This window comes from Psilocybe cubensis, chromosome 3 (genome assembly GCF_017499595.1).
Source record: "Psilocybe cubensis strain MGC-MH-2018 chromosome 3, whole genome shotgun sequence".
In the NCBI taxonomy this organism is placed as follows: domain Eukaryota; kingdom Fungi; phylum Basidiomycota; class Agaricomycetes; order Agaricales; family Agrocybaceae; genus Psilocybe; species Psilocybe cubensis.
The window spans coordinates 1,666,074-1,687,297 of record NC_063001.1 but is presented as its reverse complement, the minus strand read 5'-3'; the positions used below and the strand labels follow the sequence as shown (position 1 = coordinate 1,687,297).

At 49.0% G+C, this 21,224-nt stretch overlaps 8 protein-coding genes across 8 annotated transcripts; 3 read left to right on the top strand and 5 right to left on the bottom strand.

Moving 5' to 3' along the window:
- Nucleotides 1-2,051: 2,051 nt before the first annotated feature.
- Nucleotides 2,052-3,031, bottom strand: JR316_0003322 (uncharacterized protein; the record flags this gene model as incomplete). The annotated part of the gene is made up of 4 exons (XM_047889095.1): nt 2,052-2,283; nt 2,336-2,412; nt 2,470-2,814; nt 2,882-3,031. The coding sequence occupies 4 exons, from the start codon at nt 3,029-3,031 to the stop codon at nt 2,052-2,054; spliced, it is 804 nt and encodes a 267-aa protein (XP_047751469.1).
- Nucleotides 3,032-3,145: 114 nt separating this feature from the next.
- JR316_0003321 (Meiotically up-regulated gene 89 protein) lies at nt 3,146-4,591 on the top strand (the record flags this gene model as incomplete). Its single annotated transcript, XM_047889094.1, has 5 exons — nt 3,146-3,239; nt 3,296-3,880; nt 3,936-4,286; nt 4,338-4,500; nt 4,552-4,591. 5 exons carry the CDS (start codon nt 3,146-3,148, stop codon nt 4,589-4,591), a joined length of 1,233 nt encoding a protein of 410 aa, XP_047751468.1.
- A 187-nt stretch (nt 4,592-4,778) lies between these two features.
- On the bottom strand, nt 4,779-6,160 carry JR316_0003320 (RNA 3'-terminal phosphate cyclase; the record flags this gene model as incomplete). Its single annotated transcript, XM_047889093.1, has 4 exons — nt 4,779-4,917; nt 4,983-5,074; nt 5,128-5,927; nt 5,989-6,160. 4 exons carry the CDS (start codon nt 6,158-6,160, stop codon nt 4,779-4,781), a joined length of 1,203 nt encoding a protein of 400 aa, XP_047751467.1.
- A 448-nt stretch (nt 6,161-6,608) lies between these two features.
- On the bottom strand, nt 6,609-10,375 carry JR316_0003319 (Arrestin domain-containing protein C31A2.12; the record flags this gene model as incomplete). Its single annotated transcript, XM_047889092.1, has 2 exons — nt 6,609-9,951; nt 10,005-10,375. The coding sequence occupies 2 exons, from the start codon at nt 10,373-10,375 to the stop codon at nt 6,609-6,611; spliced, it is 3,714 nt and encodes a 1,237-aa protein (XP_047751466.1).
- A 203-nt stretch (nt 10,376-10,578) lies between these two features.
- Nucleotides 10,579-12,134, top strand: JR316_0003318 (Asparagine--tRNA ligase; the record flags this gene model as incomplete). The annotated part of the gene is made up of 4 exons (XM_047889091.1): nt 10,579-10,778; nt 10,828-10,960; nt 11,010-11,147; nt 11,199-12,134. 4 exons carry the CDS (start codon nt 10,579-10,581, stop codon nt 12,132-12,134), a joined length of 1,407 nt encoding a protein of 468 aa, XP_047751465.1.
- A 210-nt stretch (nt 12,135-12,344) lies between these two features.
- On the bottom strand, nt 12,345-15,797 carry JR316_0003317 (Protein argonaute 5; the record flags this gene model as incomplete). Its single annotated transcript, XM_047889090.1, has 12 exons — nt 12,345-12,383; nt 12,454-12,790; nt 12,853-12,936; nt 12,992-13,009; nt 13,062-13,177; nt 13,230-13,340; nt 13,399-13,581; nt 13,636-13,776; nt 13,835-14,544; nt 14,601-14,848; nt 14,898-15,125; nt 15,193-15,797. The coding sequence occupies 12 exons, from the start codon at nt 15,795-15,797 to the stop codon at nt 12,345-12,347; spliced, it is 2,820 nt and encodes a 939-aa protein (XP_047751464.1).
- Nucleotides 15,798-16,144: 347 nt separating this feature from the next.
- JR316_0003316 (Protein Hook-like protein 1) lies at nt 16,145-19,431 on the top strand (the record flags this gene model as incomplete). Its single annotated transcript, XM_047889089.1, has 13 exons — nt 16,145-16,278; nt 16,338-16,656; nt 16,727-16,788; nt 16,860-17,090; nt 17,142-17,282; nt 17,338-17,437; nt 17,491-18,182; nt 18,243-18,379; nt 18,435-18,672; nt 18,731-18,983; nt 19,040-19,117; nt 19,179-19,331; nt 19,387-19,431. 13 exons carry the CDS (start codon nt 16,145-16,147, stop codon nt 19,429-19,431), a joined length of 2,583 nt encoding a protein of 860 aa, XP_047751463.1.
- A 573-nt stretch (nt 19,432-20,004) lies between these two features.
- On the bottom strand, nt 20,005-20,952 carry JR316_0003315 (uncharacterized protein; the record flags this gene model as incomplete). The annotated part of the gene is made up of 1 exon (XM_047889088.1): nt 20,005-20,952. One exon carries the CDS (start codon nt 20,950-20,952, stop codon nt 20,005-20,007), a length of 948 nt encoding a protein of 315 aa, XP_047751462.1.
- Between the last annotated feature and the right edge of the window lie 272 nt (nt 20,953-21,224).

Sequence of the window (21,224 nt, the reverse complement as noted above, 5' to 3'; positions counted from 1 at the left end):
GGTATGTCCAAGGTGGTGGCTAGGGTGGGGCAAGTTATACGTGCCGACAAGGAGATTATGGACAGGATACGTACAGTGTCTCGTAAGGACCCCAAGTTGGATCTCATGTGGGATTTACCTAACGCTCCCGGCCTTGTTCAACGTCGGCTGAAGGACTTTGTGGTGGATGATGGCGTGGTGCGGTTTCGTGGGCTGGTGTATGTGCCCAATGACGAGGAATTGAAGCGTTGGATTTTGCAGCTGTATCACGATGCGATCCCGGCAGGCCACCCTGGTATCTCAAACACGCTGGAGCTGGTGTCACGGAACTACTATTGGCCAAGGATGTCAGAATTTGTTGCTCGGTATGTTGATGGATGTGATACTTGCCAACGCACCAAGCCCCGTCGACAGAAACCCTATGGAAAGCTACAACCCCTTGAGGTGCCTGCAGGTCCTTGGCAGCACATTTCCACCGATTACATTGGGCCGCTGCCACCATCGCAGGGATACGACGCGGTTCAGGTGGTCTGTGACAAGTCAACAAAGCGTGCCCACTTCCTTCCGGCACACACCACCGATGGTGCAGTAGAAATGTGTGACACCTTCATAGACCGGGTATGGTCTTTGCATGGGACTCCCAAGAAGATTGTGTCGGACATGGGGCCACAATTTATTGCGAAATACACAAAACGTTTGTGGGAACGTTTGGGTATTAAGCGCGCGATGTCATCCGCTAATCACCCACAAACCGATGGTCAGACAGAGAGGGTTAATCAGGAATTGGAAATTTACCTGCGCGCGTACGTCGACTACTACCAGGACGACTGGGTGCAGTGGCTTCCCTTTGCAGAGTTTGCCTACAACAACAGACACCATACAGCAATAGGGATGTCCCCATTTTTTGCTGAATACGGCTATAACCCATCGTTTTCCGTGGATCCTGTGAATTCGCAATCAGTTCCACGCGCCGACGAGAGGCTGGAGCGCATCCACAGGGTGCAGGGCGAGCTGCAGGCAATTCTGACACTCACCGCGGAGAGGATGAAGAAATTTCACGATGATTGGGTGGATGAGGCACCCGACTACATCCCTGGTGATCGTGTCTTCTTGGAACGCTCTGACCTGCGCTCATCGCGCCCTAACAATAAATTGGATTTTCGTCGTTTTGGGCCTTTCCGTATTGCACAGAAAGTCTCCGATTCTGCATATCGATTGGAGTTGCCTGCTGGTTGGGCCATTCACGATGTTTTCCATGTCTCGTGCTTGATCCCAGCTCGTACGGACACCATTCTGGGCAGACGACAGTTGCCGCCGCCGCCTGTGTTAATGCCCGGCGGCGAAGAGCGTGAAATTGAGCGCATACTGAGGGAGCGGCGGACGAGGGGTGGTGTTGTGGAGTTTTTGGTGAAGTGGCTTGGGTTTGACGAGAGCGAAAACGAGTGGATTCCAGAGTACGGCATGCAAAATGCACGCAGATTGGTGGCAAAGTTTCGTCGGGAGGAAGCTACGAGGGGTAAGGTCAAGATTTCGCGCAAACAGGGAGTCTCACGACGGGTGAACACAGAGGGAGGGGCTGTGGAAGGGGTGTTGCAAGGACGTCGTCGAGGGCGTCCTAGGACAGTTGGCTGACGTGGCCTGTGGTTCTTTTTTTTTCTCTTCCTCTCTTCTTTGGCGTGCCGGCCGTTCGATCTATTTTTAGTTTCTTTCTTTCTTTGATATTTCGTGCTTTCTTTTGTCTTTCTATTTCTCCTCTTCATTTCTCTGTCTTCAAGAGGGGGTGTGGTGTCATGATATGACCACACACGTGATCCCGCGCTGTTATCCTCCTTCGTAGATACAGTATATCCTTTAGCTTTGACCACTTCGTTATTAGGTATGTACTACTGGTACATACTCCATTCTTTATATAACTTCGTTATTAGGTTACCTTTCGTGCTGCATTGCAGACCACAGTGAGAACCTTACAGGCGCTGGGAAACCTGCAATTGTTAGAGACAAAGGAAGAACTGGAGGACGCCTCGACCGCCTGTAGGAAGAATTAGAACAGATATTGCCGAAATACGGTCAGCTTACACTCGAGCAATGGCGCATATAAAAACCCATTCTGCAGCCACATAGTCACCACCAAGTCCTTCATCGGCTATCCATTGAATGAGTTCTTTCCGCAAGTTTGCAATAGATGTAGGGAGGGCCTCTTCGGGAAAAGATCTAGGTGCGATTGTGCGTGGAATCGGAAGGGAGAACAACATATGAATGGTCGGGACATTCTTAGAATTCGGTACGTCAATGCTGGCAGAAAGACTAGTTCATGTACATCAACGATTAACATAGGTTTGCTCTGAAAATCACGTACGGCTCAAAGGTTAAAATGCCGATGAAGGAAACTGTGTCTGTTGCCCGAAATGATGCAGACAACTTCTCATCGTAGACCTAGTAATGGATTATGTTGTAGGTTTTCAAATATAAGTGATTGCAGGTATTCCAAACCTTGATCTGTGCCCCAATATGTGGTGCATCAAGCACCGGGTACTTGTGCTTCTGTATTACGGTGTACGGGGAAGAGGGGGGTACCTTGGTTTCATCATAGCACCACGAGCTTAATCCTGGTATAGAGACTGCCCAGAATGTACTACATTCTCTCAGATTTTCGTATTGAATACCATCATTGGATGGAACTTCGTCCACAAGACCCCAACCACCACATGTGTTGTTGCTTCTGGTGGCAAGGTAAAGCTCGGGTGACAATGAAGTATCTTGCACCATTGCATTGAAAATAACTAGGGATCTGTCCGCAAAAGATTCTGGTGGATGATGCAGATCCAGCATAGGAATCTATTTCGATATTATCAATTATTGAAAACAAGACGCGCTGAGTGCCATAATTAAATGCCAAAAGCACCTGCTGGAATGCATCGTTGGACTTGAAGATGGAACTAAAGTGTGCAGTAACTGTGGCAGGAAAGGAGTCTATTCCTTGAGATTTATTCTGTTCGTACAATTGGCAAAGAGCATCTGTAGGACTTTGAAGTGCATCGAAGACGAGAGACATGGTCGTCGGTGGCTTACGTGATGAGGATGATGAACAAAAGTCACTGTGACGGCTGCGCGCCGCTTGCCGTGCATTTATCATCTTCACTCCGTTCCTCACCCCTTCTCCCTCACAATGGGTCTCTTCAACAGAAAGAAAAAGCCAGACTCAGACTCGGGAGACTCCTCGGAGAACAAGAAGGAAAAAGGCGGCTGGAAACGTCCTGCCAGTACGTCGTTGCTTTATGACCTGTGCTGACCTATTTGCCAACGCACGCACGTTCAGACACCGCTTTCAAGCAGCAGAGGCTCAAGGCATGGCAACCTATCTTGACTCCAAAGACCGTGCTGCCTACCCTTTTCATTATTGGCATCATATTTGCACCCATTGGCGGCCTTCTCATCTGGGGTTCGTCCCTTGTAACGGAGATTACAATTGACTACACCGACTGTGAAAATCAAACACCTTCGGCCTCAAACAACTCCCTCAACTTCGTTAATATTCCGTCGAATAAATACTCTTACCAGCTCCGTTCAAAGGATGACAAGGAATCCAATAATATTGCTGCACCTCGCTATGCATTTCTTGACAATACCAACAACTCCACCGTGACGGATCTTTCTGACAAGAAACAGTGTGCTATCCAATTCCAAATTCCTGCAGACCTTGAACCATCCGTTTTGCTTTACTATAAACTCACCAATTTCTTCCAAAACCATCGTCGATATGTGAAGAGCCTCAATTCTAATCAATTGAAGGGCAAATATGTCAGTCCGAAAGATCTTGACAATAGCGACTGCAAGCCTCTATCTACTATAGACGGCAAGGCGATATACCCGTGTGGCCTCATTGCAAACTCTCTCTTCAACGGTTCGCTCGTTTTAAACACATATTACAAATATAACGCTAAGAATATTTGAATTAGATACTTTCTCCAACCCAGTGTTGCTCAACCCTTCCGGCTCATCCGAGTCTTCGCAAACCTATAACTTTTCTTCGAGCGGTATTGCATGGCCGGGAGAAGCGAAGAAATATACCACTAATCCGGTTGGTCCCGGCGGTTATGCTAGCCTTGATGAGATTGTCCCTCCTCCTAACTGGCAACTTCGCTTCCCTAATAATTATACCAACGAAAACCCCCCTCCCGATCTGCGTAGTGATGAGCGTTTCCAAAATTGGATGCGAACTGCCGGTCTTCCTACATTTACGAAGCTTTATGGCAGAAATGATAAGGACACAATGCAGAAGGGTACATATCAAATAGTTGTTGGACTTAGTGTGTATGCTCCATTAACAAACAGCTTCATACATCTAATATGTCTTTCAGATTTCCCTGTCCTTCCTTACAAAGGCACTAAATCGATTGTTATCTCAACCGTATCATGGGTTGGAGGAAAGAATCCCTTCTTAGGCTGGGCGTATGTCGCTGCGGCAGCAGTTTTCGTCCTGCTCGCAATTTTAGGCACTGCTCGTCATCTTATCAAACCAAGGTTAGTTTATTGTACTTGTTAAAGGGTTCCTGACTCACAAATCTTTTATAGACGTCTTGGGGACATGTCGCTGCTTTCCTGGAATCGTTAATGATGAGATAGACGCGTTCAGATGGAGCATCTATGTATTTATTAGTAGTAGTATAGCTAGGATTTTGTTTTTTGCACCATGCTAATGACTTTGTAACATGACCCCGGGAACATTTTCCTATGAACACCAGGAGTACAGTAGACCAAGGATTGTAACGGGGTAAAATTTCCGTTGAGATGGATTCGTGCTACATGCCTTCCGTCAGGTCTGGCGGAGCGGGCGCTGTGTAACCGACACCCTGGCATCGAATTATGACATGCCCGGATTCTTCTTCCTCGACCTCAAATTTAGCATTGGTCAATTGTTCAGCTAACCAGATAGCAGTTCTAAAAGGAAGACGTCAGCAAGTCTGTGATGCAACAGTACGTATTCCCGAATAGAATGAACTTGCCGTGTATGCAAAGTCAATCCTGACGTCCCACATCTTACTTCGGACTTTCCATCTGCAAGTGCCATGAAGATGATAATCTGGTCTTGAAGCCACTACAAATATGTTAATCAAGTGGTTGTAATCTGAAAAAGAACACAAGGTATACCTCATCAACACACCCGCCGTCTTGTAATCCTTTAATCAGCGACTCCGCGGCCAACCTTCCTACCTGCTCTGGAGGTAAATTTTTGGTGCCTACAGCATCTCCCCCAATGATTCCTCCTCCTTCCAATTCTGCCCAAAGAACAATACCACTTCCCGCACCCTTTGTCAGAGAATTTGGTTCTCGGCATGCCTGTATAGACACAGGCACATCGACATTCTCCGAAGACGGAATCTGCAAAGTATTGGTCGAGTCACTAGTATTCGATCCAAACCCAGCTTCTGCAAGACGTTGGGTTGCTCCTGCGACCATGCCTTGCCCAATAGCATTCGGCAAGCCTGCATAGTGAGCCACCCCTGCGATCCATTTTACTTTCCCTCGTTCCAACAAGCTAAAGCTGCGCAGTTTTTGGTCGGCACCCCAGAACGGAGTGACACTAAATTGCACTTCCCCTCCGCCTTTCGGGAAGTATCCTCGCTTTTTAATATGTAACGAGACTTTCTCGATGTGGAAGTGGCGCTGAACGAAAGGCAGGAATACATGTTTTGTATAGTCCACCTGGGGTGCTAGCGTAGCGTTGGTGCCCCCGAAGAGGGTCAAAGTGGATTCTGGGACTTTTGTCGGTGAGAACAAAAGCAAAGGGAAAGCGACCTGCAGTAGAAGAGTGATAGAGCCTGCAGTGACTGAATCGGCAGTAAAGTGGTTTGGTAAATTTATACGACCAGGGATGAATTCAATTTCAGTAGACCCGTTCGTTGCGCCGGAAAGGCGCGCAGATGCAATATTCGCTGCGAGCTCTAGACCTAATAACTAGATAAGAATGGACATGGGGCATCTAGAAACAATAGTTTGAAAAGCAAGTACCAGTTCGGTGTTGGTTTCTGAGCCCAGGGGGTTTTCTGCCGTTCCGAATTTTCTCGATCTTTACAGGCTTTGAAAGCAGGGAGGACAGAGAGACGGAATTGCGGAGGATTTGACCACCACCTTCGAGGACACTACCATCGATAATAGTGCTGGCCATGGCGCTTAACGACATTATAGTAGAAATAATGTCATACGGGCATTCGGCACTGGACTTTATGTGTGCCTATTAATGAACATTGATGGCCCTAGTCAAGTTGATACGACCTGACTCGACTCCATACTGCCTCGCGGGGAACTCAAAGGTCTGCAATATTGAAAGGATATTCATTTACTTTGATCTATTGGATAAATCTAGTTGAAAAAGTATCGTAAATCGTCATTTTGTATGGTGGTCATGATGTCTATAGGTGCACTGAGTGGAGATATAATATGAAGGATTGGTCCTTGAATGAGGCAGAAATAAAAAAGCAAGTGAACAAAATACGTTAAACCCGATATCACAAGAAACAAAATCCTGAAAAAGAAGTCTAGGGGATGGTAATGACGGAAACGAGATAAATATGACAGCATCCCAGTGAATAGAAATAATGATTAAAGTAGAAATAAAAGAAAAAGGAAAATCATGGACGGGTGACTGTATGAGAACGTGTCCGCATTTCAATGCCATTTCCATCTTCGTCGTCGTCGTCTTCGTCATCTTCTCTTTGACGCTGGGGTGCTGTGTACGGTCCTGCAACAGTTCCGAGACCCGAAATAGCACCGGCGCTCTCCAAGCGCTGCAATATCCCAACTTCTCTTTCTTCGTCTTCCGCCGCACCTGACACATATGTAGGAATGGGAGGCACAGGCGGCGTTGTATTCGAGCCCGAGCTAACAGTCAAAGACTGCGCGAAATGGCTCGTCAGGTTCGGCACACTTGCAGCACTACGTCGTGGTCCATTCGGCGGGGGTGGGGGCGACGCGTTCGTGCCCGTGTTCGTGGGTATATGCGAGCTCCCCTCCCCAGCACTGTTTTCGCTACCGGACAATGGACTCGGTCGCCTTCCGCCGCCTTGGTGGTAAGTCTGATACGATCCATATGTCTGCTGGCCTCCGTGTCCGACGGCCTCCTGGTAGCTCGGCAGTCCTTTCATAGAGCTGAGCGGTGCTACACCGCCGATGAACCCTCGTGAGGCGATAGAGTAATCTGGAACCTCTGTAAGCGCACGGTGCAGTAACGCGGGTCCTGACAACTGCTGTTGCTGTTGGGTCTGGAGCTGCTGCTGCTGCTGGACGTTTGCCTGGGCGTATGGAGAGGAGATCGCGGCGCGGCGTAGGCTTGTGAGCTCGGATGTCGACATGGATGGCTGACCTAGCGATGAGCTAGAGTGCGCTTGTGGTTGGGTATTTGCATGCAAACTTGCTGATGACGATGCAGTGGTGAGCACTGACTGATCTTCAGAAACTCTGGAGGCCACAGGCGATGCGATGGGATCATGGGATGTCGAGAGTGGCAAATTCATCACCGAGTCTGCTGTGTAAGTGTACGTCGATGCTGCAGAGGATGCTGGGTACGTGCTGCTCGTGTGTATACTTTGGTCAGGAACAGGTGAGCTACTACGACTGTTCGCCGTGCTGCCTTCTCTGCTATGCGATGTACTGCTTCCCTCACGGTGTTGGTGGTGAGGATGATGATGGTCCTTATCGTCATGCCTATGTTTCCCACCAAGCGAGAGAGCCGTGAATGGTTTCATCGTAGCTTTGAACAGACTCTGTAGGTTCCGCATGCCATGGCCTGATCCATGCGATTCATGCGACGACGAGGACGCGTCACCCGTGGCTCTTTTGTGCGAGGATGCGCCTGAACCAATAGGCGCCGATGGTAGTGGTTCATACACGTACCCCAGCGACGCAGGCGCATTGACAGGGGAGCTAGGACGCGAGCGACCCTCGCGTTCTGGATGCTCTCCGCTATGATGGTGATCGTTGCCTCCACCTCTCTCCGGACTCGCAGCTCTACTGTTCGCCCTGCTACCCACCCTGCTTCCCCACCTACTTCCTCCATACGCACCCGGCACAGGAGCGACATACTGCAGAACCGAAGGCGGAGTACGCATGCCTCCTGGTACAGGCGAGAACGTTCCTGTTCCCGGCGTCCCCACATTAGCCTCCCCGCCCCCAAAGCGCCTCACTGCATCACCGCTTAGGCTTAGCAGCAGTTCTGAGTTTACCCAGTCGAGCGGGGTGCTTGCGCCCGAGCCTGTCGGCGGGGGCGCGTGTGGGAGATGCGACATCACGTGAGCGTCAGCCGCCTCATTCCCGCTGCCAGGTGTTGATGCTATCGTGGAGGCACTTGCGCCACTCTCACCAGCACTCAATGCAGACACCAAGGCCGGTCTGAACGAAAGAGGGTCGTTGTCTACCAGCAGCGCTGCTGGACTCGTTGGCATGCTCGCTACACTACCCCCAGCGCTACCGCCACCGACAACCCATGGATTGCCCACGCGCACCGTCACAGCTTCGGGGAGAAACATGTTCGCCACTCTGTCCCGCACATGGGCGGTGTAGCTGGGAAGCTCCCTGTCACCTCTACCTAGCCCATCTTCGCCTGCGACACCCCGGGAACCGACAGCTCCCTCACCTGCATCCTCGCCATCACGGTTGATACCCCACACCTCCTCGTCGTCGCTCTCCAGGGTATCGCTAAGCCCTGGGCAGCTGCGCACCATCATGCGGCGCGACACGAGACTTGCATCCCTTGCCTCTTCCTTGAGACGCCCGTCAAGAATGGTCACGGGGAGACTGCACCTCAGCTCGGAGATGTGTCCGTCGCGGTTTTGAATGAAAATACTCCATCTTAATCGATGGGAAACCACTACTGGCTCGAGCGCGTGTGATGGCGTCACGAGCACTGGCGGGGTCGATGACGAGGATGACCCTGCCACACCTGCGAATGGCGACGTTGGCGAGTGGTTTGAGTGGGAGGATAATGATAAGGAGGGGAAGTGTGAGGTTGAAGTTGATGCGGAGGACGGGGCAGAATATGGGGTGTGGGTGGGCGTGCCTACTGCAGAAGCGTTCCCAGACGCGGAATAGTCAAAGGAGGACAGCGGGATAGGCATTTTAATGCACGCCACGACGTCGTGGTTCTCGTATCCTAACAGTCGCTCTTGCTCTTCGTCTTGCTCTCTTTGCAGACGCCTCCTCGCCTGTTCTGTCATCCCATCCGAGCCAGAGGCCGACGAAGGACCCGAAGCTGACGGATCGGTATATCCAAAATCTCTATAGCCCTGTGCCGACGTCGGGCGGGAGTTACCTATCCCAAAATTGAACGCTCCCAGCTTTGAGCGGCCACCGCTGTCTGTGCCGGCACTTTTGCTCCCACTGGGATTTGAACTCCAATCGACCTCCACCGCGCGGCCATCAACAATTTCGTGTCGGATGCTGCACACAGGCCTGGTATCCTCCTGGGTGCCGCTCCGGGCATACATTTTGGTAGTCTCCCAGAGGGTACTAACCACGCTGGCGACTCTGACGCCTTTTCCCAACGGACTGAACTTGACCACTGCACCTAGTGTATCGCCAGCGGCCCAGGCCTTGTGTGGGAGCATGATGGCATACATCATCTTGTCTGGCCATGTGTTTTCGATTTCGAGGGTTTGCTGGTACTCGAGGGCCTCGGGGGTGAAGGTGCGGAGGAGGGGGACGGGGATGATGGTCTGTAGATTGTGGGCGAGTCCCGTACGGGTTGCAACGGCACGAAGTTTGTATGCAACACTGGCACCTCCGAGGGCGGGTGTGGTTATAGATGAGGGAAGAGTGCCGCCGATGGAGAGGGAGAAGGGAAAGTAATGTTTGCCGGCTTTGAGAGTGCGCGAGTGCCGCTTGTGCGAAGAAGAAGAAGAGGACGAGGAGCCGGATTCGAGAAAGGACCAGTCGTGGTTGCATACGACATATGTGATGTAGGTGCTGTTGTTAATTAAACTGGACAAAAAATTGTTGGCATTGAAAAGAAAGAGATGGAGAGAAAGACTGACGATTCATTAGCAGGCATTGGTATGCGGGCCTTGCCTCTGAACTGGAGGGTGATCTCCTTGAGTGTGGTGGATTCTGTGAGATAGAGAACGACATTTCCGCTGAGAGTGGTTGGCTCGACGTCGGGGCCTGTGCCTTTGAGGGCGAGGTAGGGAGTGTCTGGGATGATCATGATGTGAGGCTTGTCCTTTTCCTTGGGCTGTGGAAGACCCATTGTGGAGATCGGGTGGTGGGTGGTGGTGGATGGCGGGGGCGAAGGGGCGTATGGCTCGAACGCGTAGCCAGGGACGTGTGGGTCGTCGGTGTGCTGACCCTGGTAGGATGGAGGGGGGGCCTGACCCGACAGCGATAAGGAAAGTTGGCGATGTGGCATTTTTATATGAGTAGAGAATGAATCTAGATGATCAAGTTGCGTAGCTACTGTACAAGATGTTGTGAGGACATGGAGAGAGTCGGACCGAGCAGCGTGGCGAATGCTCGGAGTGTCGCTGTCGATCACGCCAATGAAATGGAATCAAACAAAGCAAAGCCGCTTCATCCTTGCTCCTTCTTCTCTCCCACGTGCTCTTTCCTTTCATGTTTCCTCCCAGGTTGGCTCTTCCACCTACCATCAGCCATCTCCTCGCACACCCGCCCCTTCCAATCCACTCTACCACTGTTTCTGGCTGGATCAGGTCTATTCGCAAACAGAAGAATCTCGCCTTTGCAGTCATCACAGATGGCAGCGCCCCACAGGGTCTCCAGGTCGTCTTTCTCAAGGGTCTCGACCTGCAAAAGTCTGTCCTTTCCCCAACCCGTCAGGCTGTTGGTCTGACATTAGTGTAGGTTGACAAATGGCGCTTCTGTACGCGTCACAGGTCGTCTAGTTCAGTCTCCCGGCAGCGGTCAGTCTCATGAACTTCTCGTCGACCAGGCCGACGCCGGTCGCGTCGCCGTTCTCGGCGAGTGTAATCCCGATGTGCATATCTTTTTACCAAGTTGTGTCCATGCAACTGACGCCGTTGCAGACCTATCCCATACAAAAACAAGAGCTCTCCATCGAACATTTACGCGACAATGTACACTTGCGCGCCCGTACATCACACATTGCTGCCATGCTCAGGCTTCGTGACCGTCTGCAGAGGCAAATCAACTCTTGGTTCGAGGTACCACCAACAACCCTCATATTGCCATTATAATCCTAAATCACCCTGTAGGAGCAAGGATTCTGCTACGCAAACACTCCCGTAATTACCGGCAACGACGCGGAAGGCGCCGGGGAAGCCTTCCGTCTCGCCATGGTAGAATCCCAGCATCCAGCATCTGCCTCCGCGACCCCACCAGCAGAGTTCTTTTCCAGACCCGCCTTTCTAACCGTATCTCACCAGCTGCACCTCGAGGCTCTTGCCACGGCTATCTCCCGCGTATACACGCTATCCCCTTGTTTCCGCGCCGAGAAATCTATGACTGGCCGACACCTCGCAGAGTTTTGGATGCTCGAGGCCGAATGGGCCTTTCCTGCCGATAACGGCGTACACGGCGTTTGTGATCTCACTGAAGCCCTACTCAAAGAGACTACAGCACCACTTCTGGACAGCCCTGACCTCCGTGTGCTGTGGAAGGATGGTGACGCGCACAAGCTAAAAACCCTTTCTGATGCTGTGAATAGTGAAAAACCATGGGCGCGCATGAGCTACTCGGAAGCCATTGAGGAACTGTCTAAAATCCACCCGTCCCAGAACTTTGTCCATACACCAGTATGGGGCCATGCGCTGCAGAGCGAGCACGAGCGATGGTTGGCAGAGACGCTAGTTGGCGGCCCGGTCTTTGTCACTGACTATCCGGCGTCTCTCAAACCGTTCTACATGCGGCTCAATTCTGACGAACGGACTGTAGCCTGTTTTGATTTGCTGGTTCCCCATGTAGGCGAACTGATAGGGGGTAGCGTACGTGAAGAACGCGTCGAGCTATTGTCAAAGAAAATGGAAGACGTTCCAGGAAGCGAGTGGTATCTTGACCTGAGAAAATACGGCGGTGCACCACACGCTGGGTTTGGAATGGGATTCGAGCGTCTCATCAGTTGGGTGTCAGGTGTTGACAATATCCGGGAATGTATACCCATGCCCAGATGGGCTGGAAGGATGCTGCTGTAATCCATGGACCTACGCACATAAATAACTGTTATTTATCACGATAATCTTACCCCCACTTGGCTCCGTACCACCGGTGAAATCTGACTTGATCTTCTATCTTTTTGTGCTATTTGCATGACGGTATGTATATAGAGCGATGAGGGATATATTTTATACATGGTATCAAACATTTTCCTTTGTTCCAACTGTGATTCCTGCAATCCGACAAAATTAGATATAAAACATCCTATCCCTCATATCAGGGTGAAGCTATGAAACAAAAGGGCAAATGATATGAGTATCATATGCAGAAGAACCAAACAAAGAAAAAAAAACGCACCCCTTCACCCCAAGATCTCTTCGCTGCATCAAACACACGCTTCATTTCTTCTTCTTTGTCCACTTTAGAAGACCTGCCCGTGCTGGACGATTTATCGTCCACCAAAAAGTCGTTCAAATAGCACCGCCCGCGCTCACAGGCCAGGTCCGCGTAATAAGCCGCCGGGATTAGACTCACAGCCTTGGTCGCTCTCGCATAAAGGTAGCTGACGTCATGTGTACCCACTTGAATCTCGTCCGCTGACAATCCGATTTCGTCATACACTACAACGTAGTGAGTCGACTTTACGCTGCCTTGAAGGCCCGCATGTGCTTGCAGGTAAAAATCAAAGTCGAACCTAGCAAGATAATAATAGCTATGAGGTATTTATTGCTTGTGTATGCTCGTATGGCGACTCACACTCCTGTGATTCCTTTGTCCACAACAGTTCCTGGTCGCGTGTTCCCGTTTCTGTCGGCGAACTGCGAATTGGTAGGGTAAAATCTAAATAAAATAAAGTGTTAGTCAAGTGGAAAAATCAAAGTGGCAGAGCCCTTACCTTGCATGGTGTCGCTTCCTAAAGCAAGCGCAAATTAACACCAGTTTTTAATATGAAGCAAAGAACACACCCGCATATAATTATGGACAATTTCGGCCTGTATGCAGAGCGGTCCTTGGTACTCAGCCTTTTGAAGGCATCGAGAATCTGGGGAAGTTCTTCCTGCAGTACCGTTTCGTATTGACCCTAACAAAATTGTCAACGGAGATACGCCGACGAGTAAATAAAGAATAAAAACCTCGGAGACACCATCACGGTAAACAATGATCCTTGCAGGCAGAATGCCCCTGTTTTTCTTCTCGAAAGTTTGGAGTCGCTCGATCAGCATGGCAGATAATTCATCCAGCATCTACCCAAAACAACAAGATAATGAGTATGAGCTTCAAGAAAACGACGCGTCTAAATACCTCTTTCTTCGACCGCTGAACGCGCATGCTCGCAGGAAATTGCACAAAATTTCTGTCCGTATTGGCAACAACTGCTGCGATGGATGGTGTCCCTGCCTTGCTTCCTCGGCCTGGATGTGTGACGTCGATTCCAACCATCATCGTCGGTACCTTGTTCAACCATGCCATAGATTTGTCATCGAGCTATGATGTGATAACAAATAAGTTACATCCCGAAGAAAGACATTTATTGTATACCAAATGATTGATCCCGCCCAGCTTTGTGTTCACCTTCAGCGCTACGTTGGAGAAGTATTGGTCCTGTTTCTTTGGGTCGTTCAGGGCCTTGTCAAGCTGCATGTGTATAGTGTTCAATCCCATTTCAACATCTCCGATTCTCTGGTGTTATTTGTGTGAGCAGACATACGCAATACATTCAAGAAGAAATTATAAACACCTTGATTCCAGGATATATGTAATTATCCCGGTTTTCCAAGAGGACTAGAACGAAACTGGGTTTGGGTTTCTGAGCCAAGGTGTTTCTGAAGATTTGTCGAACAACATTCAGTGCATTGAGCCTTTCTGGATCCTGTTGTGGATCAGGCAAAAGCGCAGGTGGCAGCAACTGAGGCATGCTGAACGGTACAGCCATACCACTCGCCGCCAATTTATCCTTGAACCCCATTACCAGCCCGCGCAGGTTGGGATCATCCGGGCCAGTGATCCTACCCTTGCCATCCCTGATGACGAGCACCCACCAGCTCGCAATGTTCGCACCCTGATGAAATTTAACGTCGAGGATGTTCCAGCTGCCGTTCTGAACACGCGCTTGCCCAGCTTTGTAGGTCAGTCGTGGGGGTGGCAGCTCGCGCCCGGGAACGCCGGTCATCGCACTGTCGACTGCCATACCAAAGCCGGTGATGGGCGAGACTGCAGGACCCAGACCTAGGGAGGGGAATCCGCGCTGAACAATGGCGTCTGCGTTGACTCGAGGGATGTTACAGGCGTATTTGATCATCGCGGCTGTTTCTCTGTCGCTTAGTTTCTCTAGGTAAACATTGCCAGGCTCAATGAGACACAGTTCAGCGGGAACCCAGTTTGGTTTGTGCACAGTGCCAAGATTAGCGACAGGAAGCTCTGTAGGGTATCTCAATTTCTTCTTGTATTCTAGCAGGTCCATCATGAGATTTCTCGTCGGTGAGATAGACAAAAGCAATGCCCACTTTTTAAAAAATACTGTTCTACGGAGATTTTACCACCAAATTCCTCGCAATTGAAGGTAGTATTCCGAGCAGAACCATTTCCAAAGCTATCGAGTTTCTTCTTGTATCCAAGGTGAAGCGTTCTGACCCTGATGCTTTTAATCATTCCCTTGGGTAAAGTGGGCATACCACCCCTACTGTTGGTGTTAAACTCTTGGAGTCTATCCGCCAGGTTCCCTGGAGTGATAAAGGCAGACATGCATGCATTTCTGCATAATTGTATAAGTAAGTTTCCATGAGCAGAATGAACCTACTTACACGTTGACCATTAGTTGCTTGTAAGCAGGGCGCACGGACGCATAAAACCCTTGTATTGCTTGAAGTCCGGGCCCAAGATGATGTGCTTCAGTAGAAGCGGGAAAGAAGTACTTGCTTTTCCCAACGCGTATTCCGACCCGATTTGCATGCTGCTGTAGAACAAGGTTGAGTGCAGAAATTAGTGGAAGGGGATCATAGTCGCGCCACGAGGGTTGCCCTTCCATATAACTGATAGCCAAAATAGATAGTCATCTTAACACATTGTGCAGGTAATTAAAACATTGATTACACGCACGTTACTAACTGGCGAGTGTCTAACTCCCTTTCAAACTTGATGGAAATCGTGTAAACTTGGGCGTTGGGAGCAGGTCCCGTCGCACCATCCTCAACAAACGGGACGAGTATATCAAGTGGTTGTGGAAGTTTCTTTGCAGACACAAGCCTCTGACTTCGATCATGCGCAATGTAAGGCAAATGTTGTTGACAAGCCGGAGTGTTTTCCAAAAGCTCAAAAAGACGAATCTTGATCTTATCTACGGCCTTGGTAGGTGAGGGAGATATCTCGACGACATAGTCATATATAGGGCCTTGGGGAACCCTCACTGGAAAAAAATTGGCCCTAAGCATAATGGGTGTTCCCTTGGTGCCATATCCAGGTCGAACGGGACGATCTGGAGCTACCTTCATGGATTTAAAATTGGTGATTAGCTGCTGAAGAGAAGAATCGGCGAGCCTAGGTGGCACTTGGACAGGCGTGTTTTCTTGAAAGATGAGGGGTCCACTGGGGCTTCCCCCTCGACCTCGACCTCCGCCGCCGCCTCCACGATCAAAGCCACGACCACGAGTATCGCCACCTCTTCCACGAGAACCTCCACCTCTATGCATGCCGCGGTCGCTCATGATAGTCGAGTAGGTGTAGGACGCAAGGGGTGTGAGGGAGACAAGCAATTAGACGCCCACCACTGTACGCACTCATGATATCGCCTGAGTGGCACACGGCCCTTTATGAATGGGCACGAGGACGATCCGTGAGTACCCATGACCAAGTTACAAAGGGACCTTTGTAGCATAGACGAGAATCCAGGCTGTGAATTGCGGGGATCAAAGGAGTGTGTGGATTGCATCACTATGTTTGACAGGATCATACTGCCTCCATTATTACGTAAGGGAATAAGTCGGGCATCACAACCATCCTCTTCAAGTGTATACTCCTTAATTCTCGAAGCCGTGTATTCCACTGGGGCTCGATGTCAGAGTTCTCTCAGAGAAAGGAGGTTGATGCTTTCTTCAACTTCTTCGCCACATTCGACTTAGCACGGCCAGTAACGACTGTTGCAGATCTCGCAGACGGCGCTGCGCTCTTCGAAGTTCTCTCCCTTGTGTGCGTCACCAAGAGTCGTACATCCACTGTTTTAATCGCTAATCCACGTCTTATCATAGTGACGATGAATACTTTCGTCAGCCTTCTCGCCCTTCTGCTCAGCCATCTGAGAACTGGGTCCTGCGCTTCAGCTCGTTAAAGCGTCTCTACCGTCTCATGACCCAATACTTTGCCGATGTATTACAAAAGCCCACTAGCAGCCTCGATGTCCCTGACCTGCAAGCTATTGCCAAAGACAATAATCTAGCGGCAACCCTCGCTATGTGTCGCCTTACAATCGCCATTGGCGTACAGTGTGAAAAGAATAAAGACTTCATTGACAAAATCCAAGGGTTGAGTGAGACGGATCAGCATCATCTGATGAAGGCCATTGAACAGGTAAGTTCGTGCCCTCCACGTAATGGCGAACATTTCGCAAACAATGGTTTATTGAGATAATTCCTCACAGGTTATGGCCAAGATTGCAGTCGCGCCGGGAGCACACGATCTTACCGAGGCCAATATGACTGAGTTCGCCAAATGCTTTCCTTTATCACTCACTTTCACTAACCCATCAACCCCAGAGATGATCATTATTACAGGATTCAATCCGAACGAAGCCAGATATTTTCAGAGAAAGAAACCTTAGAGAAAGTGTATCAAACGCTTTTAGAGGAGCATCGCGCATTGCAAACCTCTCACGACGACGTTCTGCACGAGAAAGAGGAGGCACAGGCTCAATTAAGGCAACTCCAGCGCGAAACCGATACAAGGCGCAACGACAAGGCGGATGTTATGATGCGGACAGAGATAGATAGGTTACGGGCGGAGCTGTAAGATCTTTACTTGTGAAAATTCAGATTGACTTATACGAATACTGTCAGACAGAAGAGTGAAGACAACCTGGCGATGGCTGAATCTGAATTGGACAAGCACACAACGCTGATCACTGACTTGACGCGCAAGGTTGATGAACTTCAAATTCAGGCTGACGAAGCAGAAAAACTGAAGGACAAGCTCGATGAGTACGTATTTAATCCATCTCTTTCTTGTGGTTCTGATATCAATCGCACATCACAGATATCGACACGCGGCTGATAAGCTGCAAAAGACCGAGAATGTGATGGAAAAGTACAAAAAGAAGTTGCAAGAAGGTGCTGATCTCCGTCAACACGTCAAGGTGTGTATCAGCCTAGTATGCAATAATTGATATCATCAACTTATTTGTATCAGGCGCTGGAGAAGCAAAATGCAGATCTCGTTGACAAAAACGCGTCTCTTGAAGAAGAGTACCGTAAAGTAGCAGCCTTTAAGCCTCTTATGGAATCATATAAGACACAAATTCTGGACCTTGAAACGAAAAATTCCTCCCGGAGCCAAGAAATCAATACTTTGAATTTCGAACTAGAGCAAAGTCGGACCAAGCTCAGGATTGCTCTTGCAGAACGAGCGAAGGATGCAGAGGCTTTGGAGCTTTATCAAGAGCGTGTTCGAGAACTTGAATTATCTTCGTCATCGAGAGCCAGAGGTGTCACCGGAAGTGGACTGAAATCTCCGGGCATTGACCAGGGCGTAGCGGAAGTGTTGTCTTCGGAGCTCAACGAACAACCAAGATCTGCTGTTGATGAGGATGTAGATGGTGACGAGTCCCATGGGCAAGGTCTCGGCGGTGAATTGGACGACGCCATCACAGGAACGACTATGACAGATCTTAAGCTGCAGATTCGCAAATTGACGCGGGAGCTGGAGGCTGTCAAAAAAAATGAGGCCGACGCTAGTAAAATGTTGGTGTTGGAAAATTTACTGGAAGACGCTAATCGGATGAAGGCACGATATGAAAGCGATTATCTTACAGCCCATCGGGAAAAATTGATTCTGCAACGCGACTTAGAGGAAATCCGGAGCGGGAAGTCTCTCGGAGATGGGTAAGTTAGTGCATATGTGTTCTATCCGTTCTAGCTCAACGTCATTTTCTCCTTTTGCAGGGCTAAGGCCGCCATTGCTCTAAGACAACGTTTAAACGAAACTGTGGATCAATATGAAGCTCTGAGGAAGGAGCATGCTGAACTTGAAGTTAAATATGAAACCATGGAACGTGAACTGACAATTACCAAATCAGATTGTATGCACGATAACTCTATTCTATCAATGTGTGCTAATGAGCAATTGAATTGCAGTGACTCTCGTCAACAAAGATCAACTCGATATTCTCGCCAGTCTCAGAGAATCTGTTAACGAGGATAAAATTGAGCTCGAAGCCGACCTAGAGCGCCTAAAGAAGGCGAATAAAGAGTTGAGCGAAAAGAATCGTATGCAATTAGAGCAAGTCAATGCTCTTCTCCTCGAGAAGGTCAATCTGCAGAACGAGGGCATCGGGCAGCGAGAAAAGATGTTGCAGCGTGAACGCGACTTTGGGTGTGTATTTGATATCAGTATCCCATACAGATGAACTAAACAAGTAATCCAAAATCAGAGACCTCCGGGCAACACTGGCGGGCAAAGATATTCCAGAGGACGTCAAACAGAAGTTGCTAGCAATGCATGAGGAGAACTTGAACCTCAAGCTGGCTAACAAGGATATAGGCGAAAAGTTAGCCAAAGCTAGACAGGCAAGTCATGATATGCTTTCACAATTCGTGCTGGTCCCTTACCTTTTCTTAAAGTTTGTTAAGCAACAAGACAAGCGATACAAAGAGGATGAAGCTGCAAGGGCTGCACTTGTCTCGGTATTTATAATTTCTATATGACATGTCTCTCCTTATCAATGTGTATCAAATTACAGAAAGGGACATTCGAAGAAGCCGAAGCCAGTTTCCGTTCTCAAATCAAGATTCTGGAAGACGATCTTGCACGCCAACAAGTATGTCTACTGAGTTGTCTGGTATTTGAATTACAACTAACGTGTGAGCCCTTTGCTGTAGCGGATGATGCAGGAGTCTCAAAGAAGGTATCGGCGCGAACAAGAGTTGATGTTGAGCGCTATACATACCATGGGAATGAAGACGGCTCGCAGTCATCTACAGAATAGAACGCAAACTGACAAAACCAGCTTTTTAAGTCTGGAGCGAAATAAGGTAGGAGTGTCAATCGATGAAGCTTTTTTCATTGATCATATATTGGTTTCTTCAGAATCCATACGGTATACAGTCAACATTACGGGGACGCGCCTTTTAGACAGGGGTCACGATATTCAATTTCGAGTTCAATTTTCATGACAGGGATGTATAGATCTTAATGACCCAGGAACACACTCACAACGACTAACGCACTTGCATGTTTTCCTTTACTCCATTTTTATACCCAACATCTATCACACTTGGCCTCTAATATCATAACCGCTGGATTGTCTTTCACTATTAATCAATTGTATTTTTTCGTCGCATTCATGTTTATGCCATGAGCAAAATTTACACTCTTTCTACATACATGCCTGGTCGTGTAGCACCACAACCCCGCATGTTTAAGAGCTTGCACCTACAATAATGGTCCGTGTTAACAGCCTGTATACAGTTTCCGATGCGTGTGTAATAAGTGGGGAAAGCAAATACACGAAAATGAATGTCATCAGAGACATGGTTGGTCGGTAGGGTGGTGAGGGTATATAAGACTGAGCACATGGAAATAGGCTACACGGGCGTGAAAGACGGTATAAATCTTTGAAATCAGTACAGATCGTGAGGACCGTGAAAGATAGGCTGTTCGAACAAACGAAAAAAGCGAATAAATAAATAAATGTCATGCAAACGCTTAGGATGCTCGTTGATGTTTGCGTCGCATCGAAATTGTCCATGTAGCCATGCCAATGATACATAGCGTCAACGCGCCAAAGGTTATGATGACTCCCCCAAGGAATCCGGCGGCGGCGGCGGCGCCTGTGCTAAGAAGTTTCTTATTGCCAACGAAGGAGTCCAATGTTCCGTTCGATAGGCATGTTACTCCAAGCGGGCCTGCCAGGCCACCTATGCACAAAACGAGAAGAGCCGATACAACGTAACCCAAACGTCGGATGTACCTCGCTTGTCTCAACGTACTGGAGTTATCGTCGTCGAAAAAATCCTCTGGAGCAGTGGTAGGCCTTGAAGGAATGACCAGAATGTAAAGTAGAAGAGCTATAGGCAACGACAGGATAACTCCGCCTGTAGCACCTGCCTCTATGGAAGATAAAAGGGGAGATTGAAATATGGAGTCCGGTGATGATTTGGAAGCTCGAAGGATAGCATGGCCGATAATCATATAAATTAAAGATAATAGCGGCGGCACTGGAAGGAAAATAAAAAGAAGGATCGCTGGACGTAGGTGTAGAGGTCGTGGTGGCGAACGGGAATCGTTGGAGGATATGGGAATCTCGTTTCGCGGGTATTGAACACCCATGCCAGGACTTTCTGGAGGTTTTTCGGTAATGTTGTGGTAATCACTGGTGTTGGTAGGTGCTTGATCGTGATTTGTGGTATTTGTACCCTCTCTACTTGATGTCTCAATGGGAGAGCGTATCGCAGCGCCGAGCGTATATGGATGGGGTGCGGGCGACGACATGGCGTAAGGAGAATCTGGATCATGCGAAGGCAAGCTACTGGGTGGATACGAGAACCCGGGACTACTTGAACTGCCTGGTTCTACGCTGGTAGATATTTTGGAGCTTGATTCGATGGTCCATGAATCTTTTGGTCGAAGAAATATTCGAGAATATCTCGACATCTTGGGCGCGATATGGGGTGGGGGGTTGGCGAGTTCCCAGGATGTATGATTTGGCCGCAACAAGAAGGCAACGATGGTCGTGAATGACAAAGGAGGGTATTAGTGATATGTAGAATAGAAGGGTATATTTAACAAGTCATAATAGTTCTGTTTGAAAGTTGCAAACTGTTGATGGTCACCGAGTAGTGCGCTGTGACAGCCTTTACACCATTTGGCATCATTTAACCTCGTCCCTGCTATTTGGCACACATTGTCCCCAAGTATCTCCGTGA